This window comes from Sorghum bicolor, chromosome 6, assembly GCF_000003195.3.
Source record: "Sorghum bicolor cultivar BTx623 chromosome 6, Sorghum_bicolor_NCBIv3, whole genome shotgun sequence".
NCBI classification, from domain to species: Eukaryota; Viridiplantae; Streptophyta; class Magnoliopsida; order Poales; family Poaceae; genus Sorghum; species Sorghum bicolor.
In genome coordinates, this window is record NC_012875.2 from 41,456,217 (window position 1) to 41,480,143 (window position 23,927).

Here is a 23,927-nt window from a genome sequence, read left to right on the forward strand (position 1 = left end):
GACATCTTTCCGACACATCCGATGTGACATTCAAAAAAATTTTCATCTCCAAGCCCGTAACCCGGAGCAGGAGTATGAATACACTAGTAGTATTGCACGGATGTTTTTTCTTTGACTTGCACACAATTATTGCAGGGATGAAAACAAGTTTCTGGCGGGCGGCCGAAGAAGACTAGGAAACCACTCTGAAGTCTGATCGCTGCAACCAGCTCCATTTTCTGTATACCGCCACCGCGTCCAATAATACACCGCGACCGACCTCGCCCCGCTGCATTATTCACGTTTCTTATTGTTTTTTTTTTCTCCCCCCACGGGACGCCCGCCCCTGCCCCTGCTGCTCGCCGCTGCTCGCCACTCTCCATTGGTTGTCGTCTCTTTGCGTGCTCCTCTATTTAAACCAGCCTCCTCCCTCGGAGGCAAGCTTCGTATCACACACAGCTGCCTTCCCCTGCTCTCACAGCCTCGCCTCGGACCAGCAACAAGGTCGCCGCCGGCCAGGGCCGACGCCCGCCGGCTGGACCCTGATCCCTGAACCTCGGCGGCGCCGCCCGGCATCATCGTCGTCGTCTTCTTCTTCCTCCTCAGCTAGCATTCGCTGGCTAGACAGGTCAGAGCAAATCATTTGTTTGTTTCTCTTGTTTGTCTTCCTGCCATTCTTGTTCCCTTCCCTGCGTCAGTAAAAATTTTCCCCCCAGCACAGCCTTCTGCCCCTTTTGGTTTTTGCTTGTTTTTCCATCACTCCGTTTCTTCAGAATTAGAAATATAATTATAATGGCACGCACAAAGCCTCTCTCTTTTCTTTCGAAGATGTCGTGTGCAAGGGATCTTCTTCCCCCTTTTCGATCATCACAGTCTCGATCTGGATGCACCTCAAAATCATCCAGAAACATGTAGGCGAAATTAAAGGCCACCCACCAAGAGATTGCGTGTGCGAAGTGACTCCTCGAACTTGTTTCTTTTTTTTACCCTATCCGAGAAAATCTCTGTCAGTCACTACTAGTAGTAGCAGTGGTAAAAAAAAGAGTAAAATACAAATCCGGTCCTTAAACTTTGCATGGGTGTCACCCCGGTCCATAAACTTTTAAAGTGTGTCATTACCATATCTAAACTTAATTTGGGTTCCAAACAACCCATTAGCGCCCGATCAGCCATTGTAGTTATGCAATTAGGCCCCCGACTTATTCATTAGGCGACTACTCCTATTCCCCGATCGATCGTCGAAGTCGCGTGACTGTTCGTGTTCCTCGCGAGTTCGCGACGGCTGTGACGGCGGCAGCGGTGGCTGCGCTGTGCCTGGCGACCAACGCCGATCAGGCGGAGCAGGAGCCGCGCAAGTTAGGGCCGGGCGACCAACGCCGATCAGCAGTTCAACACAGCAGCCCATTCTTTGTTGTTGTCCTTTGTTATCATGTTTGTCTCTAAGAACTTCGGCTGTTGGACAGCAGCTCTGTTCGTCTATTTCAGCTGAGACATACAGTCCAAATGAACGCATGAGTACCTCCTGCTGCTTTGAAAAATGGCTGGACGATCCTCTGTTCATCGGTTCAGGAGACGCTTTTATATAAAAAAAATCAGAAAACGATGATTGAGCTCCTCTGTTCATCGGATCAGCAGTCCAGGAGGCAAGGCTCATCGATCCTTTTTATTTGAAACGAAATGAAGTGTGAGTGGGGAGGTTTATGCTTATATGCACAGCCACCTGGCGTGAGCATGACCCATTACATAACAAATTGAGACCCAAATTGAGTTTAGGCATGGTAATGACACACTTTAAAAGTTTATGGACCGGAGTGACACCCCATGCAAAGTTTAAGGACCGGGTTTGTATTTTACTTAAAAAAAAAGAGAGAGGTTGGTGATGGTGATCGCCCTGGCTGCTCACGAAGGCCACGTGTCAGCAGGCGTTGATGGCTGTGGCTGTGGGAGGCCCAATGGCGTCAGTTTACTGGCTGATTAGCCCTTAAACTAATCTCTCTCTTTTTTTTTTCTTTTGATTTGGAAGCGAGCGAGGGCGGTGTACGCGACCCTAGGGGATCCGTGGAAAATAAATTAATAATAACTGATCGAGGTTGCTGCAGATCGTGCGAGTCCCTCCCAGCTGAAATTTCTCAGATGGGTTGGTGGTGTACACAGCTGATTAGCTGAAATACATTGAGATATCATCTTTTTTGTTTTTTGTAGAAGAGCATTAAGATATCATCTTTGGTTTGTAAGTCAACTGGAGTATATGTGATTTCTCAAAAAAAAAGTGATTATACTCCTACTACGGGAATGATGAGTCCCATTTTTATTCTCTATATATAGAGAGAATTTTCTCTTCATTATTTGAAAAAAGAACAGATAGATTTCTCTTCATTATAAAAAAAAAACAGATAGATTTCTCTTCATTATAAAAAAAACAGATAGATTTCTCTTTATCTGGATCTTAGATATTTTACTTGGGCTTATTTTTTGAAGAATGAAGTGGGGCTTAGAACAAGTATTATGGTGGGCTGTAAGCTGACTAAATGCTGATGTGGAGGAGAGAAGGGAGGAGAGAGAGGAGAAGCAGGCTGTAAGCTTACAGCCAGCTTAGACACAAAAACCAAGAAACTTTATGAGAGAGATAAGTGGGCCATGTATTAATAGTGAATAGCTAACTATTGTATGGGTGGGCTGGGAGAAGGCTGTAAGAAACCTTACAGCTAACAAGTTGGGTGTATTATTAAACTTGCTCTTATTCGGTCACTCCGTCACGCTGACTTCATTCTGTTTTGGAGTTGGCTCCAGCGTGACTGACGTGTGGAGCCCACTAGTGCATTGACCACGCAGCCCACTAGTAATGATTATTATTAATGAATGGAGTGCATGCTTAACATATTACCGTTCTTTATTCTTACTCGCTGCCAGTAAATTTGTGGGTGTCCCTTTTTCTGGATCCAGCAATTTGTAGTAGTTGTAGAATTGACAACGCTCGTAGAATTTCTCCAAGTATTAATGATACCATACCATCACCACGCGCAGATTATTCACTAGCAACGTGACAAAGTTCCTAACTAAGATCCATATGCATTTATTAATGGAATTTGTTCGCAGTCAATCACAATTATGCTATCGATTTGCATGTTAGCCGTTCTTGGCCGGTACGCGCGTTTTGAGCGAATATTCCAGGAATATGCTTTAAATGGGATTTTACAATTTCAGCAAACTCGGAATCAAACGGCTATAAAAATGGATTCATCCCATCTCATCTCATCTCGTCCCTTCAACCAAACACCCGCTAAATTTTCCATCTATCAATGGAGCTTGCCGTTTTCTTGTTTTCCCCCTTTTAATTAAAGATTTTTTTTTCTCTCTCTCTCTCTCTTCGATCTAGTACAGTTGCTATCTCGGTTAACAAACCAAGAAAAGATGTCGTTGTGAATGTAAAACAAAAAGTTGTTACCTCGCTGTCACAGCGTCACCGCCTAATTAACGTCTTGGGATTTGGAGGATGCAGGGATCAGCTGGCGTCTCGTGATTAGAGCTCGAGATTTCTCAAGAGAGACCCGACTACTCCCGTCGTTCTTCGTGGGTTATCGTCGTTCGTTCCAAGGTGTTGTGAGATCCGGCCGAGGAGGAGATGTCGTCGTCGCTGGAGGTGGACAACCCCGGAGGAGGAGGCGGCGGCGGCGGCGAGTCGGCGAACCGGCTCAGCCTGAAGCGCCACGACTCACTGTTCGGCGACGCGGAGAAGGTCTCCGGCGGCAAGTACCATGGGTCCGACGGGAGCTGGGCCAGGACGCTGCACCTCGCCTTCCAGAGCGTCGGCATCATCTACGGCGACATCGGGACGTCGCCGCTCTACGTCTACTCCAGCACTTTCCCCGACGGCATCAAGTACAACGACGACCTGCTCGGCGTCCTGTCCCTCATCATCTACACCCTCATCGTCATCCCCATGCTCAAGTACGTCTTCATCGTGCTCTACGCCAACGACAATGGAGACGGTGAGTAGATCAGCACACATATGTTTATATATTTATTATATATATATATATACTCCCAATCCCAGATTAAACTTGGCTCCTGCTTGCTGTTTGTTTAATTATATTCACTGATCAACGAGCATCGATCTGCTGTTTTTTTTTTCTAGGCGGCACATTTGCGCTGTACTCGCTGATATCGCGGTACGCCAAGATCAGGATGATCCCCAACCAGCAAGCAGAGGACGCCATGGTGTCGAATTACAGCATAGAAGCGCCGAACTCACAGCTGAGGACGGCTCAATGGTTCAAGCAGAAGCTTGAGTCCAGCAAGGCAGCCAAGATTGTGCTCTTCACCCTCACAATCCTTGGCACATCCATGGTGATGGGCGACGGAACCCTGACACCGGCAATATCTGGTAATGGAAACATTATATTATATTAGACAACACATTTGGTTATTATTAGTTACTGCTATATATGATGGTGTCGCAATTAACATGTTTGCATAGTATGTATACTAACTAATAATGTGTTCTTGTTTATGGATATATTCTGCAGTGCTGTCTGCGGTAAGCGGGATCAAGGAGAAGGCTCCGAGCTTGACTCAGTGTATGTGGAACTGAGAGCTACTGACATGATTAATGTCAACAATTTTTACCCCCTGTTTATAGTCATGCAAGACTAACATCTCTCTGTTGTCGGTTTTCCTACAGCGCAAGTAGTCTGGATCTCTGTGGCGATCCTCTTCTTGCTCTTCTCGGTTCAGCGTTTCGGGACCGACAAGGTTGGGTACACCTTCGCTCCAGTCATCTCGGTGTGGTTCCTGCTGATTGCCGGCATTGGACTGTACAACCTCGTCGAACACGACATCGGTGTGCTCCGGGCCTTCAATCCATGGTACATAGTACAGTACTTCAAGCGGAACGGAAAGGAAGGGTGGGTTTCACTTGGTGGTATTATCTTGTGCGTCACAGGTAACCATTTTTTTCCTGATCAAAGAGAAAACTGCAATGCAAAACCTTGTGTGTGTAATCTGAATTCACTGCCACATGTGTGCAACAGGCACAGAAGGCATGTTTGCTGACCTTGGACATTTCAACATCAGGGCCGTTCAGGTAATGGCCAAAAGTGCATATGATTTGTTTCAGTTCGATATTTTATATTACACTCAACTCTGCATCTGATTTGTCCACATCAGAAGCATCTTATCTGACAGTGGTTTATGTATTTCACTCCTGCAGATCAGCTTCAACGGCATCTTGTTCCCATCGGTGGCACTGTGTTACATCGGGCAAGCAGCGTACCTACGGAAATTCCCAGATAACGTTGGAGACACCTTCTACAAATCCATCCCAGGTAATCCATAAACGATGGGCTGCATGTACTGTGCTAATAATGGTGGCACAAACAACCAATAAGTGAATAAGGCTGGGCTGACACTCCCTTTTGTGCTGTGCAGCACCTCTGTTCTGGCCAACCTTCATCGTTGCAATCCTTGCTGCCATCATTGCAAGCCAAGCTATGCTCTCTGGTGCATTTGCCATCCTCTCCAAGGCACTGTCTCTTGGCTGCCTCCCCAGGGTCCAAGTGATCCACACCTCAAAGAAGTACGAAGGGCAGGTGTACATCCCAGAGGTGAACTTCTTGATGGGACTGGCCAGCATCATCGTCACAATTGCCTTCAGAACGACCACCAGCATCGGCAACGCCTACGGTAAATTAAAGGATATATTGCATGCATCGTCTTGTTGGCTCTTTTTTTTTTTGTAACGGTAAAGGATTTCTGATTTTGGCAATGGCGGCGCAGGGATCTGCGTGGTGACCACGTTCTCCATCACCACCCATCTGATGACGGTGGTGATGCTGGTGATCTGGAAGAAGCACATCGTGTACGTGCTCCTCTTCTACGTGGTGTTCGGCTTCACGGAGCTCATCTACCTGTCGTCCATCCTGTCCAAGTTCGTCCAGGGCGGGTACCTGCCCTTCTGCTTCGCGCTGGTGCTGATGACGCTGATGGCGACGTGGCACTACGTGCACGTGAAGCGGTACTGGTACGAGCTGGACCACATCGTGCCCACGGGGCAGATGACGACGCTGCTGGAGAAGAACGACGTGCGGCGGATCCCCGGCGTGGGGCTCCTGTACACGGAGCTCGTCCAGGGCATCCCGCCGGTGTTCCCTCGCCTCATCAAGAAGATCCCGTCCGTGCACGCCGTCTTCCTCTTCATGTCCATCAAGCACCTGCCCATCCCGCACGTGGCGCCGCCGGAGAGGTTCCTGTTCCGGCAGGTCGGCGCCAGGGAGCAGCGGGTGTTCCGGTGCGTGGCGCGGTACGGCTACAGCGACGCGCTGGAGGAGCCCAAGGAGTTCGCGGCCTTCCTGGTGGACAGGCTCAAGATGTTCATCCAGGAGGAGATGGCGTTCGCGCAGGCAGAGAACGAGGCCGGGAACGAGGACGACGACGGCGGCGAGGCTGCTGCGGCGGCGGCGAGGCCGAGGCGGTCGACGAGCTCCGTGGTGCACAGCGAGGAGGCGATCCAGTCGAGGGTGAGCACGCACTCGGGGCGGATCACGTTCCAGGCGAACCAGCAGACGACGACGGCGGAGGAGGAGAAGCAGCTGATCGACCGGGAGGTGGAGCGAGGGGTGGTGTACCTGATGGGAGAGGCCAACGTGTCGGCGGGGCCCAGGTCGTCCATCTTGAAGAAGATTGTGGTCAACTACATCTACACCTTCTTGAGGAAGAACCTGACGGAGGGGCACAAGGCGCTGGCCATTCCCAAAGATCAGCTGCTCAAGGTTGGCATCACATATGAAATCTAGGCCTATTGTGCTACCCATCCAAGATTTGAGGCGTGCCTAATTAACCAACAAAAAGCATTTCTTGGCGAGTGTTGACCTCATTCACAGGGCAAAGTGCCCGCGGTGGTTTGATAATAATAAGTCTGTGTGAGTGGCGTGGTTTTTCTTTTTTTTTTTTGGGCTGGAAGGTTTCTTTTTATTCTCTGTACAGTGTGGTTTTATCAGAATTTGATGAATGCAAGCGCGATATTGGAAGTAAAGCGTACATGTTTCCTTCTCGTAGTTCGGCCAACAACCTAGGCAGCGGCCCCTTTGATCTAGAAATTTCAGTGATTCCATCGATAGTCCATGTCAATTGTTATTGTTGGACGGCCCTAGCATGTCAACTGCTGTTGTTGGCCGACCCTGGCAGTGCATACAGTACAATGTATGTACTTTTCTTTTGACAGCCAATAGCATTTTTCTCTCACAATTGCACAATGTATGTACTTTTTTTGACAATTAATAACGTTTTTCTCTCATAATAAATCAACAAACGGTATTTTCAGCTATGATTTTTCAGACCAACGAACATGCTCTGACATGCAAAAGCTTGCATGACTACACATGCCTCCACGCTGGTCCACCGTCTAGCTTCTCGCGCTTGCGTACCTGCCATGCTCCCTGGTACCCTGTCCTCTACTCCATCCTATCCATCCTACACATGCCTAGGGCCTTGTTTAGTTCACCCCTGAAAACAAAAAAATTTTCAAGATTCCCCATCACATCGAATCTTGTTGCATATGCATAAAGCATTAAATATAGATAAAAATAAAAACTAATTACACAATTTGCCTATAAATCACGAGACGAATCTTTTGACCCTAGTTAGTCTATGATTGGACAATATTTGCCACAAACAAATGAAAGTGCTACACTAGCGAAATTCAAAAAATTTTCACATCTAAACAAGGCCCTTCTGACTTGTTCTGCTGGTCACTTATGGTGCACATGTAGGCAGATTCAATACTGTTTCCTTCCCTATTTCTGACTTTTGAATGCTTTTGCCAAAAGTTTTAGATTCTCCATCACATCAAATCTTGCGGCACATGCATGGAGTATTAAATATAGACAAAAATAAAAACTAATTACACAGTTTACCTGTAATTTGTGAGACGGATCTTTTAAGCCTAGTTAGTCCATGATTAGACAATATTTGTTAAATAAAAACAAAAGTACTACATTACCCAAAATTCTAAAATTTTGCCAACTAAACAAGGCATTGAATCTAAATAAGGCCTAAATAGAATTAGAGGGTATATCTAGGAACTTGAAGCTTAATACTTCTTATCAATATTATTTTTGTGAGAAATTAACATGGTTCCTTATTTCTTATACCAAATTTTCTAGTTCAAATGTATTTCATTTTACAAACAATCTCCGGTTCTTACTCTTCTTAGGCCGTTTGGATGTTGTTGGATTAATCATTAATTTCAATTCACATGTATTGGGGTGAATTGAAATAGAATTTAGTTTAAGTTCCATTCTAATTCATCCAAATACCTATGAATTGATACGAATCGACTACATACAAATAAGACCTTAACTGGATTGAAACAAATACAAGACAAAGAACAATAACAATAAACATCTTTTGCGTTTAGGAGAGACTAAATCCTAGAAGGAGCGATTCGACATTGCAAACTGCCCCCCTATATTTTGTCGTGAGCTCCGCCACTGTTTGTGGCATCATCGCACAGAGGCTAGACCTTAGCAGCCATGTTTACGGAACGTTAGGGACGTGGTACGGGAACGTGTTACGCAATATGATGTCTTCAAAACCTATGGAACGAGAAGGGTATACAGCTGAAGCTCGTACCAAACTCAAACGGGATGTGTACTAAATCGAAATAAAATGATGACATGGAACACATTCCCAAAAATAAGGAACATGTTCCCAGAACGTGTACCAAATCAAAAGGGAACGCGTACCAAATTCAAATAGAACGAGAAACATGTTTTATCAAATTTAAAACTTAGACAAGTGAAATAATAAGAATAAAATAGTAGATAACTGAAGTACTGAACTTTCCACTCTCTAGCTAGACTACAACAGTGTAACCAACAACCTATCTAGTTTTCAAATCCTGGATCTTGATTACTCAAATACTAAATTACTAGTAGATAATAAGTCCTTGGAGAAGATTGCAACGAACAATGTGACATGAAGCCTCATAATCCCTCTCTTGTATGCATGTGCTCCTTCTGGCCTTGTACAGATTGCAGACCTGTAATCATAAAAATATTTATCAGTGATTAACATTTCAGTGTAGTTATGAGAAAAACAACTAGTTTATTTTTTATTTACACTTCTCTTTACCTCTCAAATTATGGAGTCTTCTAGATCTATGTTCCACTTGGCACGTGTGCCTCCCTCTTTGTAGCTCTCTGTCATCCTTGACAAAAGCCACGGCAACGGGGCACACTGCGCACTGCCGCAGCCGCACGGGCAAGCAAGAAGCTGAATGCATCCGCGCGTACGGCCGCAGTGCCACTGCCCCGCCAGCTGCGGGCCGGCCACCCACTCGTTGCGGCGGCGTACAAACGGCGGACTCGGTGTCTCGGCCTCGACGATTCTTGCGGCGCTGCGGAGCAGGACCTTAGCACTTCGCCGTTCGCCGGCTCGGCGTCTCAGACCGGGGCTCCGGCAGTCTGGCACTCTGGCCTCCGGCGACCACAAGCGACTTGACCTGAGGTGCATTTTCTTTCCTGCCTAAGCTTCGTATGTCCCCGAATTGCTATTGCTGTGAGTCATGTTCTATAGGCGTTTGGTACTCGACGTTCCTCTTATTGCTTTTGAATACGGTTCGCGTTCCATCGCGTTTGGAAACGATGTCGTGCGATGTTCCCGTCCCGCGTTTCACGATGAAGTTTCCAGAACAGGGAACGTGCCCACATTTCCGTACCCCGGCTGCTTAGGGGTAGTGTTCTAGTCCCTCCCTAGGTGCAGAACCACATGATTTTATTTTTTATTTAAATTTTTTTATCCATTCTTCTCCCCTCGAAGGCGTGGCATCCTCCACGGGTCACGACGGACTGCACCTCTTTGGAAGGCCACTAGAGATGGCCTAAGGGCATTGAGTCAACTTGCTAACACATATGAAAAAGTGACAAAAATAGAGTAAACTAACACTAGTATTGAAAAATATGAAAATATATAGACATATGAACAATAATCGAAAAAGTGTGTGAGCTAGCTCCTTTATTATGCCCTAAGATTAACTCTAGTAGGGCCCCTACTTAAATTCCAATAACTAATATGGGTGCCTAGATAAAAAATAACACTCTAGCAGGGTCCCTACTACACACCAGATTTCTTGGGCCAATAAAATCCTCACTCAAATCCCATTCTTGTTGGCTTAGCTCTAGGCCCTCAAAAGGCCATTTTGGCCGATTTCTTCTCCACTCGTAGCCGGAACCTCCAACACGCCACACCTCTACCCTCTAGCTCACCGGCGGCTGGTGCCAGGCCAGCTCAAGAGCGGCGGCGCACCCCACTCCCCTCCTCATGAGCGCACTCCACTCCCCTCTGGCGAGCGCCCTCCATGGCTGCTACTTCCCTTCCTTGTGGCGCACCCACTCCCCCGCACAGGCACGCGTGGGGTCTCGAGGGGCCCCGGCTCTCTCCGCCGTGCTCAAGTGGCCACAGGCTCTCTCTGCGGCGCTCGAGCGGCCCTAGGTTCCTGGCCATGGCACACGTGCTCGCGAGCACGTTGCTCAATCATGCCTAAGAAGCCCAATCATGCCTCCCTTCTCGCGGCCCTACTCGACGCTCGGTCCTGGCTTGCTCACCCGCCCGCCCCACACACTACCAACGCCAATCCTCGCGTGCCTGCTCTGGTGCTCCGCGCAAGTGCAGGTGGCGCGTCCTTCCTAGCCCACCCTGCTCAGCCTCCTCTGCAGCCACTCCTTTCCTTGCTCTAAGCCAAGCCCTAAGTGGTTCCTCCTCGTCGACTAGCTTGGCACGGGGAAGAGACCCTTCTTGCACGTGCCGTCGTTGAGGAGGCTAGCATGCCCTTCTTCTCCTAGGCTTGCTCTGCATTGAGGCAAGGGAGGACCGAGGAAGATGCGACAAGATTTCTTTCAATGACATATGGGTCCCACTTGTAAGTGACTGTTGTTACACTTTTGCAGGATCTAGTTTGGGGACTTCTGTTAGAGCAGATACAAAATAGGGGCCTAATAAAAGTAGGGGAAGATACCTAAATTAGAAATAGAGGCACTGATTCAGAACTTTCTAACAGACAAGAGAGCACTTAGACTCGGAGGCTATGTCCTTTTTGAGGATCACACGCAGGCCTATTGTGAGAGGGTGGGGAAATAATAATGGGCTGGCTGCTGCGGGGTTAGCTGGCGGGCCCAAAGCGAAGATAAGCGCAGGCTCGACCATGAAAGAAGATTAAGAGATGGGCCGAACTCAGGTTATCAAAGATTCTAGGGCCAAAATGCCGTGCTACACAGGCACAAAAGATCGGGATTTCTAAATATCTTCCAAGAGATTATTGTCTTTGTTATCTTCCACTTTTTGTATGGTCTAGATGTTTTTAAGATTCGTGCTCACCTTGCTGTCAGTTTTGTGGTTCCATGTAAGTTTTGTGTCTGCCACTCCATTATCCCGTGCTTTTTGTATTGAGAAAAGTTATGTCGCTGCTTCTTATCCTTTCATTCGTGTTATGGGAGGTCTTGACGGTGGCCGTGGTCTTACCGCCTGCGGCGGCGGCGGCGGCGGCGGTGGTGTTGGTCGTGTTGTCTGTGGTGGCCGTAGCTTTGTCTTCGGTGGCGGCGGCTTTGTCAGAGGAGGCAACGACGACGGTGGTGTTGTTCGAGACGGCGGCGGCAACATCAGATCTGGTCGTGGCAGCGACGTTCCCCACGGTGTCGTTCTATTCTCTTGTTTTTTATTTGATTTGTATTGTGGTTGTTTCTGTCACGGCGTTGGTTGTGTTACTTTTTGTTTCAGTTTTGAATCCTAAATATAAGTTATTGATTGCACATGTGTTTCAGCAATATTCAGAGTTTTAGTCTTTGAATTTTGTTGTGTTAGTTCAGTTTTGTAGAAGTTCTGTTTATATTGCCTGTATTCAATTTCAGTGTATGGTGATTGTTTGTTTCGTTTGAAAGATTTTTTCCTGCCTGCTTGTTTGGCGCTTTGTATGTTGCACAGCTACAGTTAGGTTGATTTATTGCTTGGCCCGTTGGTTTATTTTAGTTTCTTTCTATTACAATTTTCTCCTTCTATTAGTTTCTCTTAGCTTCAGTATAGGATGCTTGGCCTGTTGGCGGATGGGTAGCTTTAGCTCAGTCTTTAGATCAATGTTTCACTAGTTAGTACTTTAAGCCTTTCAATTTGTTGTGGTTGCGGTCTAGATCATTATTTTATTCAAGTTTGGCAAATGTAAGTTTTAAGTCTTTCTCGTAATCAAAGTTGCCTTGTCTCTTTTTGATGCGTAGCTACCAATTTATTTATTTATGTTCTCTTTGCAATGAGCTTTTTGTAGTTTACATGTGTGGATAGCAAGATTAGTTCAGCTGAAGCTTGTGTTGTTTACCAACTAGGAATTGAACTTAACATGATTGACTATGTATGAACAATCAACAAGGTCTTTAGGTTATTTTTTTGAGCAGTTATTTCATAGATAGCTAAGTTCTTAGGTTTCAAAGGCTGATTGATTTAATTTATGTCAATGTTGGGACAAAAATGCGCATGGAATTCTGAAGCTAAGCGAGCGAAGAGGTCCAAGAAGAGTGGGGATGAAGATATGATTATGGTCATCACAAGTGGAAGACCGACGAGCTATTGTACTTCTTACAGGTTTCGAATGCCTCTTTGGAGTTTGCAGATGTTGATGATTGTCATCCCAAAGGCCAGGGCTGGGCAAGCCATGGTGCTGCACTGAACCCTAGAGCATATATGCAAGGGGGTACTGCATATATGAGTTCCTATGTTTTAGGTTCAAGTTTAGTTTTGTAATTATCTTATGTGTAATTTTAGATTAGTCCTTCAGTATTTAATTTAGTATATTATTTAGTTGCAGGTTCAGTTTTTGACCATGTTTTGAGTTCATAGGGGTGCCTGCCTAGCTGACATTTTTATGTTTGGCATGCAAGGCCAAAATACATTGTCCCCCTAATGCGGTAGTTAGACACATTGGAGATAACTTGTTTGAATGGATTTGTTTTTTACCTAAGAACCAATTGTCACTTTGTTCTCTTTTTATTTTAAGCGTGAGTCCTTAAGCATTCGTCAAGTATAAAACTCTCAGAGGTTTTGGTCTTTTGATCCCAGCTGGATCACTAAGCTTTCCAGCCTCTCATATTCATATATACATGCACATTTTTATGTGGCAACTTATGATTTGTTGAAAAAGTGGAAGATAACAAACTGAAAAATCTTCCACAAGATATATAGTCAGTCCCCAAAAGATTGAGGCATTTTTTCCACAGATAGAAATTAGAGAACGAAACAAAACAAGCAAATTTATGTAAGCAATAAAAAATAATAGTGTAGTGTCATGAATTCACCAACAAGTTATATAACCTATGATTATTCAATTTGATTAGAAATAATATTCCCATGAACTAACGAAAAATTCAAGCCATTTACCAATGGTTGGCAAAAATTTAAAATTTGGTAATGGTTTTATTTATGTTTCTCAATCATATCCTAAAATTCAAAAATTTTAGGGTGTGATATTCCTCTCTTAACTCTCCTACCATATTGTTTTTTTTTTCAAAAAATCTCCTACCATATCATCAAATTCTCTATGTGCTCATGTGTTTAATGCTACCAAAACTATCGTACTAGGAGCATTGAGACTGCACTTAATATTCTACTTAATATAAAATGTCATAGGAATCTTAGAACAATTATTGGAGAAACCAAATAATACATGTAGCCCTGACTTAACCATAGAGCGATCTTGTGCTTACCATATATTTGAGTCTAGTGGTCGACACTTATGGTAGGTACACATGTGGTGTTTTGAGGGAGTCAATTCACCTAGAACCTAGTCGCGCAGTTGCATCGTCGGCCATGGTAACATTGAACAGTGGCTATGGGGAGGACACACCACATAGCCAAGTTTGATAGTAAATTCATCAATCCAGGAATAACTCCATAAATCTGTATCCATGAAATGAACTAGTCTACTTTCCCATCCACGTAGATAGGATTCACTCCAATGCCACCTAAAAACCAATCATGATGAATTTCTACTGTAGTGTGAGTACCATCAAGACCTACACAGTACACAAAATCACCATCATCAAACCCTATCATCCCCTAAAATTAAGTCCAATCCAAAATCTTATCTACCTGACAAAACTAAATCATCAATCTTTGTACACACGATTTTTACACCAGTTTTTGTACCCATTGTTCACAAAAAGGTTGTTGCTAATGCTAATGTTAATTTATCATGAGAGAAAAGCACAATTCCATGGCTAGAAAGTAATGCTGATAAGTTCAAGCGCGGGGTCCCTTCCTTTTGACATTGTGGATCCATTGTGGAGCAGGGTGGTCCGAGTTAAGTCGACTGCCACTACTATCGCTACACCGCTGATGTTCACTTGACACCACCAGGTCGCCTCTCTCGTTACTCCAGTTGAAAATTTTGGGATACAATGAGGAGGAGGGGTTCTTTATAAGTATCAGACTTAACAAATATGTGTTCAGTCCTAGTTCAAAAGGTTGGGATAGAGCAAAACACATGAAAACTCCCGCCTAGTCCAGCATGGTGTGCCACATCGGCATCCTAGTGTCCGCAAAGCTAGTTTGGACCATGTTGAAACAGTAAAACAAATTTAGAGCTTGTTTGACACAACTCGACTTCACTAGAAAAGCTGTTTTTAAGAAATTAACTTTTTGAACAACTTTCTAAATGAAGCTGAGCTGTTTTGGAAAAGTGTTTGGTAAAATAGCTTCATCAACTACTTTATGCATAGATGAGAGAGGGAAATGAGTATGAGAGCTGCAATAAGCTACTTTTTTCAGCTTCATCCCAACTCATGTCATTGTGAGAGGAGAAGAAATAAGTGTTTGGCAAAAAACAGCTCACAACAGCTCATGAAGCTGTTATGAGCTATACCAAATAGATCTATAGTGATGCGAAATTGCAATTCCAAAGTACGAGAACCTAGTTAAAAATGGGGGACAAGTTCAAGGACTGACTATGTAGGACCGTGCATGACGCCTAACAGGGGGTTTGAATTAGGCAACTTTAAATCTACCTCTCACTATGGTCTCTAATTTCCACCTAGTCAAAACCTATACAAGAAAGTAGATGTACAATTATGGTTTTGCCAGGTGTGTTGCTATCTACTGCAAAAGTTTATGCAACATAGGTTCTAGTGATATTAAGTAGCTTATCGAACTAAGCTAGAAAAATATACACACAACCAATGTACATAATATAAATGAGGAAAGTAAAAGGCGATAGAGATGCAAACTTACATCGACGCTCTAGTATTTACTAAAGTTCCGAGAAGCTCACGCTTTCCTCTTTGGAGCCTTTCGTAAGGATGCACTCGCAAGAGTCATACTCCTGATTGGGTAACTTCGTGGATAGCTCCAGGGCCTTTCCCCACATGCAAGCGGATCTTTGAGATGGCCTCTTCTAGACCACTCCTCTCCGTCTTCACTATGGAGCCTCCAGCCAAAATGCTATAGGCCTTGTTATCTCCGGTACACCACTACTACTACTACTACAGATTTAGTCATCACTACTGGCAGCTTCACTACCAGGATTAGGACAACCGGTAGTGATGACCCTTCACTACCGTTTCTAGGCTCTGACAATCAGAAATTGGTTATTTCTATGACAGAACCAGGAGTGATGACAACAATCACTACCGATTTGTGTCTCTAACTAGCAGTGGCTGGTTGTTCACCTATCACTACCAGCTCAAGCCAAGAACCGACAATGATTTGGTGCTATCACTGTCCTGTCGGTTCGAGGCAAAACTCGACGGTAATTAGCCCGACAGCACTCTGCGCCATCCCCACCTATATATACATGCCTCATCCTATTCTTACTTGTGGGAGCGACCGAGCAAGCCAACACTCTTGCCGGCCGGCTTCATCTTTAATCTTCTAAAGGTTATCAACTTCTTTTTCTAATCTTCATTACTAAAAATATAATGCATTTCATGCTTTAGTAATATATAAGCATCAAATATTCAATTATGTGATTTTTTAGATTAGGAACACTAATAATGGTGGATTTTATTTTTCTTTATACATCAGTTCTACATAGCCTTTGTTATTAGTAACAAAAAATATGTTTTCTACATCTTTGTTAGCAACATTATATTTTGATCTTAGTTAGCAGCATTATTTTTATTTATAAATCATTTCTACATAACCTTTGTTAAACATTTATTGTGTTCTAGAACTTTGTTAGTAAAATTATTTCTTGATGATTTATTATTTATATATTTCTCTCATATATATTATTAAGTGTAATATTTATATGGGGGTTCTATATTTATTGGGATGTTTTTTCATTATTTTTAGTTACAATGAATGGCGGCGGACTTCCCCAGCCACAGGAACCAGGTTTCCACCCCGATGATCTTCCATTTGTACCATCGCTAGTATGGGTGGTCCCATGTTCCCCATACCCATCAATCGTATGCAATATATTAAGTTTTATGTGCTAATATAATTTTTGAATATATACATTCATTCATATATGATTGTTACATATGTCACAGACTATAAAACAGTTCAGGTGGCTAGAATCAACATTATGGGGGCTTAGGGTGTGGGACATCTTCGAGAACATGACAAGTGAGGTCGAGAATGATGAAGGAGATGAGATATGGACGTGCAATCATGCCTTCGAGATATTCATTAGGAACAATATTGAGGTGCACCGGGACATCACAGTTCCTAGACCATGGTGACTGACCATGGTAGGCACCCAGATGGATGTCGTGTTCCTTTCTTTGCAGACAATTGAGCGAATTGGCTACCATGTACCTGTTTGGTCATGGATGAAGATGCAAGCTTTAATGCAGTATAGTGTGGACGTGCAGCTAATAAGCGAGAGTCATGCAACAATCGTAATAGGGATGTGGTACGTCGTGTATGATATAATAGTAGTGTTTATTTATTCATATTATTATATGAGCACTTTCTAATATCATTTGTTTAACCGCTTGTAGGTTATGCCCTATTTTTTTGAGAGAACTGGAGAGGTCATGGAGACCTCTACTGAAATTTATTGAAACAAAACAAAACAAGTGTCCAAACAAGATAAACAAACTGAGCACAACTAAAGCCTAAGAAACAAAAAAGAGACACAGAAAATCAAAGTTATTACACAAGCTGCTCTATCTATGGACGAAGCTAGCGGTGGGGCTAGGGGGGCTCTAGCCCCCCTTACAACTGCTGATTCAGTGGAGCTCCTAGTGTTTTTGCTTCTAATTTTAGACATAAATTTATAAGGTAGGGTGGGCTGAGACCTTTATTTTTAGATATATTTTGTGAATTAATATAAGACTACTTCAAGCTAATATGTTTTTTTTTCTATTGTGAGGGATTATAGTAAAGTTAAATCGATGTAGCAGTTTTGTTCAGCCCCTCCTATAATTTTTTCTGGCTTCGTCCCTGCCTCTATCCATAGCTTAATTGAGGGGAAGTACTTTCTCTTGACTCTCCACAGGAGCAACTTGAAAACACCCTTGAACAGTTCTAGGCTTCGAAGGCAGGAAGGCCTGATACCTCTGATGATCATGTCGTTTCTGGCCGACCAAATACACCAGCACATGATTATGATGATTTCCATGAAGAATTTTTTGTTGATCTGTTCTTTGAAGCTCCGGAATCTCTGAAAAGGGCAGGGGGAGCTGGTTACAGTTAAGCCGAGAAGACCCCAACAGGCTCTAGCGAAGTCACGTTCCAGGAACAGATGGTTGACTGACTCAATCAAATGTGAGCAAAGCATACAGTTATAGGAGGGCAAGATCATGGATTTCCTTCTTAAGATATTGCGAGTACTAAGACGGTCCTGAACAAGGAGCCAGGAAAAAAACCTGATGTTTGGGTTGACATGAAGATCTTCAAATCCATTTGAAAATGGGGTCCGCCAAGCTTGAACCCATCAGATGTAGGTAAGCTTTCTTGCAAGTAAACTGAGGACTGCCCCAAATGTAGGACCAAGAGTCACTGTGGTCGGAGAAATGAGTAGACTCTAGGATATTGATCAGACTTTTAAATTGAACAAAGGCTTCCTTAGAAAGCGGTAGATGGAAGAGAGAGAGAGAGAGAGAGAGAGAGAGAGAGGAGATCTCATTGGTTAGTCTAGCCTTTTCCAGAGTGGTGGCAGGTCTACCTACGAAGGAGTGGAGCTTAGGAAATTCAAGCTTCAAAGACTGACCATTCCAGCAATCATCCCAGTGCAAACAAGAAGCACCATTCCCAATCACTGCTGAAGCTAGGCCTTTGAATTTATCAAGCAACTTGAGGATATCATGCCACCAAAAGGAGCCCTTCTTGGTATGGTTGGGGAGTTTACCATTAGAGTAGTATTTCTCCCAAATCAGATGAACCCAGGGTACATCAGCCTTATTGAAGAATTTGTGAAGATGCTTTAGCAAAAGAGCTTCATTTTGAGATTTCAAATCTATGATTCCAAGACCACCATCCAATTTAGCTCTGGAGACCATTGACCATGCAGCTTTAGCATTTATTCTATTACTCTCCTCATTCCCTCGCTACAAGCAGTGCTTCCTATACTTATCTACCTACTCTCTAATTGACACATGAAGGTGAAAGGTGCTCATATAGAAGGTGGGCAGGGAGCTAAAGACAGAATTCACCATTTGAAGCTTCCCAGCCTGAGATAAGAATAGAGAGGTGCTTACTAATCTCTTTTCATATCTTGTAATAAGAGGCATGAAGTCATCAACCTTAGGTTTGGTGAGCCCCAAAGGAAGGCCAAGATATGTAAAGGGGAGGGAGCCAATGGAACAACCAAAGGTGGACAGCAAGGTGTTTAGCTCTATCATTGATTTTGAAAAATTCACTCTAAGACCAGTTTCTGCAGCAAAGCTACTCAGAAGGGCTTTAAGCACAAAAAGCTGCTTGTCACAACCTTCCATGATGAGAAGAGTATCATCAGCATATTGCAAAATGGGGAAATCAGAGGAGTACTAGAGGGGGATGGGGCACTTGAGGAGGCCTAAATCTTTTGCCTTGTTGACAATGGATTGAAGGAGATCAGCTGCCAACACAAAGAGAAGAGGGGAAAGGGGATCACCTTGCCTTATCGCCCTTCTGCAATGAAAAAACTTTACCAGGGGCACCATTCAAAAGGACAGAGGAAGTTCTAGTGTAGAAGATTAAATCCATCCAAGCTAGACATTTCTCCCTAAACCCCATTTTCTTCATGATTCTTATCATAGCTCCATGCTCAATTCTAAGCCTTTTCAAAATCAAGCTTAATAATTAAAATATCCTTCTTTGATGTGTGGCACATATGAAGATACTCAAAAGACCAAGCAAGACAGTCTTGGATGCTTCTGGACTTGATGAACCCATATTGGTTCTGGTGGATCAGCTTGGTGATGAGGGGTTGGAGCCTGTTTGCAAGCAACTTAGTCAATAGTTTGACAGAGGAGTTGAGCAATAAAATGGGTCTATAATCATTGATCCTGGCTGGTGTATCAACTTTGGGGATGAGGGTAATGAAAGGCCCATTAATGCTTCTAAGGCAAACATTCAGAGAGTGAAAGTCATCACACAATTGATAGAAGTCTAGCTTGACGATGTTCCAGCATTTTTTGAGAAACTCATTATTAAAGCCATCAGGTCCAGGGGATTTGTTAGTAGGAAGAAACCTGATTACACTGTCAATCTCATCATGGCCAAAAGGAATTTCCAGAGGGCTCAATCAACATTGTTCTGCAGGAGGGAGTCTAGATCAAAAACAGCAGTGCAGGGGGTGGAGGTTCCCAGTCTTTCTTTGAAGTCATTCCAAATAAGATTAGCCTTTAAGCTATGTTCATGAACTAAGTCCCCATCTGCGCCCTGAAGAGCAAAGATCTATGTCTGAGGGAGGCATTAGCATGAACAACTTAGAATTTTCATCTCCCAGTTTCACCCATTTGATAGCACCCCTTTGCCTCCAGTAAATTTGCTGCTAATGGAGCAGACTAGACAGCTTCTGATGGAGGATGTGTGACACCCTAAAATTTGCTCCTTTCAAAATGGCTGAAAATTGATTTAGTTTTGTATTTTTGTGCTCATGAAAATATAGGAAAAATAATATTTTTTCATTAATTTAAAATTTATCATAAGGTTTAGCAACATTGTTGTGCAAACATGCTGGTGCATTCGATTTGATGTAATGTTTGCTTGTTTCTCTTTTGTGTGTTGAGAGTGAGCAAAATCTTTAAATTGTGTTTAGTAGAACGGTCTTTCTTGATCGGTACGTCTTTATCTTTAGCTACAACAAAATTTCCTTGTTTTTCAGCTCAAGTTTTTATTTGAAGCTTCCTAAAATCTTTTCTCTACAACCCAAATCACTCCTTTCAGTTCCTCATCCGTCAAACAATCTCTATAAATTTCTCGAGAATTTTTCTAGCCTTTTCTGTGGAGCATAATCTAATTTTTAGATGCTCTAAATTATCTTATAATGCACTCCAAATACTTTATTTGGGTTCTCCATGTTTCATAATATCTCTAATAATTTTCTCCAAATTTTTAGAGCATTTGAAGTATTTTTCGCAGCTTAAATAATAATTCTGAACTTTTCTAGAATTATTTTATCCATAAAAATAATTAATTCCGAAAATAATAAACCTCTTCCTATTTGTTTCCAACGTCAAAGCCCATAATAAATCCTAAAGACCATGTATTTATTTATTAGTGGGCTTTAATAATTAATTAGGCCTATTAGTAAAGCTAAAGGTTGCAAATCAATTAGTACCATATCGCTAGTTGACGTGTAGGTGGGGAGTTTTTCTCCCTATATATGTGTACCAACCCCTTAGGCAAAGCACACCAAAGACTACCATATGGAAAGCCTCTAATTTGAGAATTTCTAAGGTAGTAAAATAAAATTATATTTTCTTCTCTACAACGTGATCGCCATCGTCTCGCCTATACATGACATCTACGAGCGGTCGGCTGCTCCGGCGTTGCTGTAGCTCAAGAAAGCGTCGCTGCCGGTGAACCTACTCCCTGTCTACCAACGTAAGCCCCAATTTCTTTGTCTTTCAGTTTAGAAAACGCAAATAGCTCGGTTTTAGATTAAAAATACGTTTTCACTATTTACAGAATTGCCACTGACTTTCTTTTGGCCATAAAATATTCATCTTAACTCCGCTTTGACCCATTCAAATTACGTTGGATTCGTATTAATGAGCTCTACATGTTAGTAACACTGTTTTCTTAGCTTGAAACCTTTTAATTTCGTGATCCTATTTAATTAATTACTTTTCTATATAAAATCTTAGAAAATTCATATCTTCTCCGTTTTAGCTCCGATTTTCGTGATCTTTTCGTCTGTGAGATCGTAGCGATATGTAGAATCATTTTCTAAACTTTTCATACTATTTTTATATGATTGGTGTACTGTTCTAATTGTAGCCTTGTTTGCTTCGTGTATGTTTTCTTTGATCAGAGCCTTGGACAACTAGTAAGACCAGCAAGATCAGCAAGAGCATATGGATCAAGGCAAGTATAGTAATTTGGGTTTTAATTCTGTGACCATGATCCTGTGACTAGATTAATGTTAAGTAATAAATGATAAAAATGACTTTTTAGCCACTTGATGATTTATCTGTAAGTGATAACCGGGACAACAGTGCAACCATGAGGGCTATAATGGCTCTGGCTTTAGCTCAGTATGAAGACCTTTTCTAGCTTGTTAGAGGTTACCCGAAAGGACGGAGGGACTGAACCGTTTTGGGTATAGTGTGGCCTCTGTCTGTATGTGTATAGGCTGCAAGTCATTGTGCCATCAGAAGGGGGGCTCTATATCTGCGCGTAAAGGAAACCTTGCGGCCCTAACATGTTAGACAAACTTTTGAAAGGCTTCATAGTGATCCCTGCCGACCTCCCTAGGAAGGGGGTTAAGAGACTCGCGACCTCAGGCAAAAGGGTAAATCATGACTCATGGGTAAAGATGTACAACCTCTGCAGAGTGTTAAAAACTGGTATACTAGCCGTGCTCACGGTCAAGAGCGGCCTTGGGGATTCTTGCATCGACGATGATGATTCCTATGTGTTAAATATGCTCATTATTTATTATTTAATGCTCTACATTATTTATGTCACATTGATCATGAGATTGTGTGAGCTATACAATCTAGTTGCTATACTTGTGGAGTTCGACATGGACTCACTCTTGCTATTTCCCCCATACCTCAGGAGAAGTTTAGGCTTGTGACCAACCAGTTAGTTCGATCCTGTAGAGAGAAGTTAATACCCGAAGTTCGGAGTTGTCTATCCGCTGTTTGCTATCAAGGATATCTCTTTTATATTAAGTATGTTATATATTTATGCATTGTCTTTTGATATTACCCTTTATTTGTAGCTATATGTGGGATTTGACTTCTAAAACCCACATATGGTGCATATCTGATTTTGTCCTTAAAATCGGGTATTACAAATTGGTATCAGAGCAATGCTGGCTGTAGGACACAAGCCTAGTTAGAAATTGGTCGAAGGTTTTGGAATTGTCATCAAATCCTTGCTCTATAAACCTTGGTATTTTCATCCATACTATATCCCTATCCTTGCTATTTGTCTCTACCTTGTTGCTTATTTTAAAAGTCTTTGTTCTCATCTTCACTCCTTGATTTGATAAGCTTTTAGAATCTTCTCTTACCACATGCTTACGTAGTTGAAAGAGAATTTTAGGATCTCTACCCTTACTATGAAGAAAACGATAGTATCGCAAGTTGAGTGAAGTGTGAACCTTCGATGCTTAATTAGTTTGTTATTATGTTTATGCTTTATTTGGATCTTTGTAATGAGTGCAATGATCTTGTAGGATTTCTCCACAATTTCATTTAGTTCATAGGCCTAAGGTATAAGGATTAATGACATAAGTAGTTGGGTTTGGTTATAGTCTGTTTCTGTCCCTTGCTGATTTCTGGAGTAGTCTGCAATGATTTGGGAGTATCTCAAGTTTTGATTGTGCAAAGTTTACCAAATTTTTCTGGGAACAATTAGACTTCAATATATTTCTCTGACCGCAAGAAGCACCCTCATAGCTATTATGGTTTGGAAGTTACAAAAATCACAAGAGGATACAAATGTGCTGTCAAGAATCTGGACCAGTTTGGTTGCTTACTATTTTAGACATATATAACTATAGAATTTGGAAAAGTGTTCTATAGAAAAGTTTTAGACAATTTGCTAATCTTTCCAAAGGTATAAGCTGGAACTTATTTGGATAAGTAGAACCAGAGATATGATATTTACAATTGGACGTTTCTGTTCTGTTTCCAAATCTGGACAGACCTGGTAATTCCCAGTTTCAGCTAAATTAACTTCAGAATCTGGGAAAACATTGTATACGAAAGTTGTAGAGGATTTCCTAAGATTTTAAAAAATGTAAGGATTATCTCCAGATGAGTTAAGTATCTAGAGATATGACTTCTGGAAATTACTGCACCTTTGCTGAGACATTGTCAGGATGTAATTTAAGTTTGGCTATTTTACCTAAGCTTAAAGACAGAACCTAAGGAGGTTTTCTACATGAAAGTTGTAGGGAAATTCATAAGCTTTCTGACGGTATAAGCTACAACTCTATTGGATTAACAGAATAAGAGTTATATGTGTTTTACTACGCTGATGTTTTTCATATCGCGAGGAAATTTCAGGATACCTGTTTGCTCCACTGCACATAAGTTCTTTGGAATGTCAGAAGTTCTCAATGTTAGTTAACTTGTCTAGAAAATATGCAAGCTAACTTTCTTGTGTCCCCTAGTTGACCCTTTTAAGGGGGGTAGCCCAATTAAAGGAGTTACAATGAGACGGATTGGCTAGTGTTGGATCATATGTGAGGATCACAAGCGCTTGGTAAATTGGTTTTGATTCAAGATATCATCCCATTCAGAGAATATTAATGGAGATATATGTCATTGCAGATACTCATGGATTGAGGGTTATGGTTATGAGGA

General features: G+C 42.7%; 2 protein-coding genes across 2 annotated transcripts; both read left to right on the forward strand.

The window, feature by feature from the left end:
- LOC8072046 (potassium transporter 1) lies at window positions 358–7,014 on the forward strand. The gene is made up of 9 exons (XM_002446325.2): window positions 358–607; window positions 3,479–3,968; window positions 4,115–4,363; window positions 4,506–4,556; window positions 4,661–4,921; window positions 5,010–5,062; window positions 5,189–5,303; window positions 5,407–5,661; window positions 5,755–7,014. The coding sequence occupies exons 2-9, from the start codon at window positions 3,602–3,604 to the stop codon at window positions 6,768–6,770; spliced, it is 2,367 nt and encodes a 788-aa protein (XP_002446370.1). The 5' UTR covers window positions 358–607; window positions 3,479–3,601; the 3' UTR covers window positions 6,771–7,014.
- LOC110436463 (calpain small subunit 1-like) lies at window positions 11,462–17,018 on the forward strand. The gene is made up of 5 exons (XM_021463564.1): window positions 11,462–11,663; window positions 16,303–16,382; window positions 16,503–16,658; window positions 16,743–16,853; window positions 16,956–17,018. The coding sequence occupies exons 1-5, from the start codon at window positions 11,462–11,464 to the stop codon at window positions 17,016–17,018; spliced, it is 612 nt and encodes a 203-aa protein (XP_021319239.1).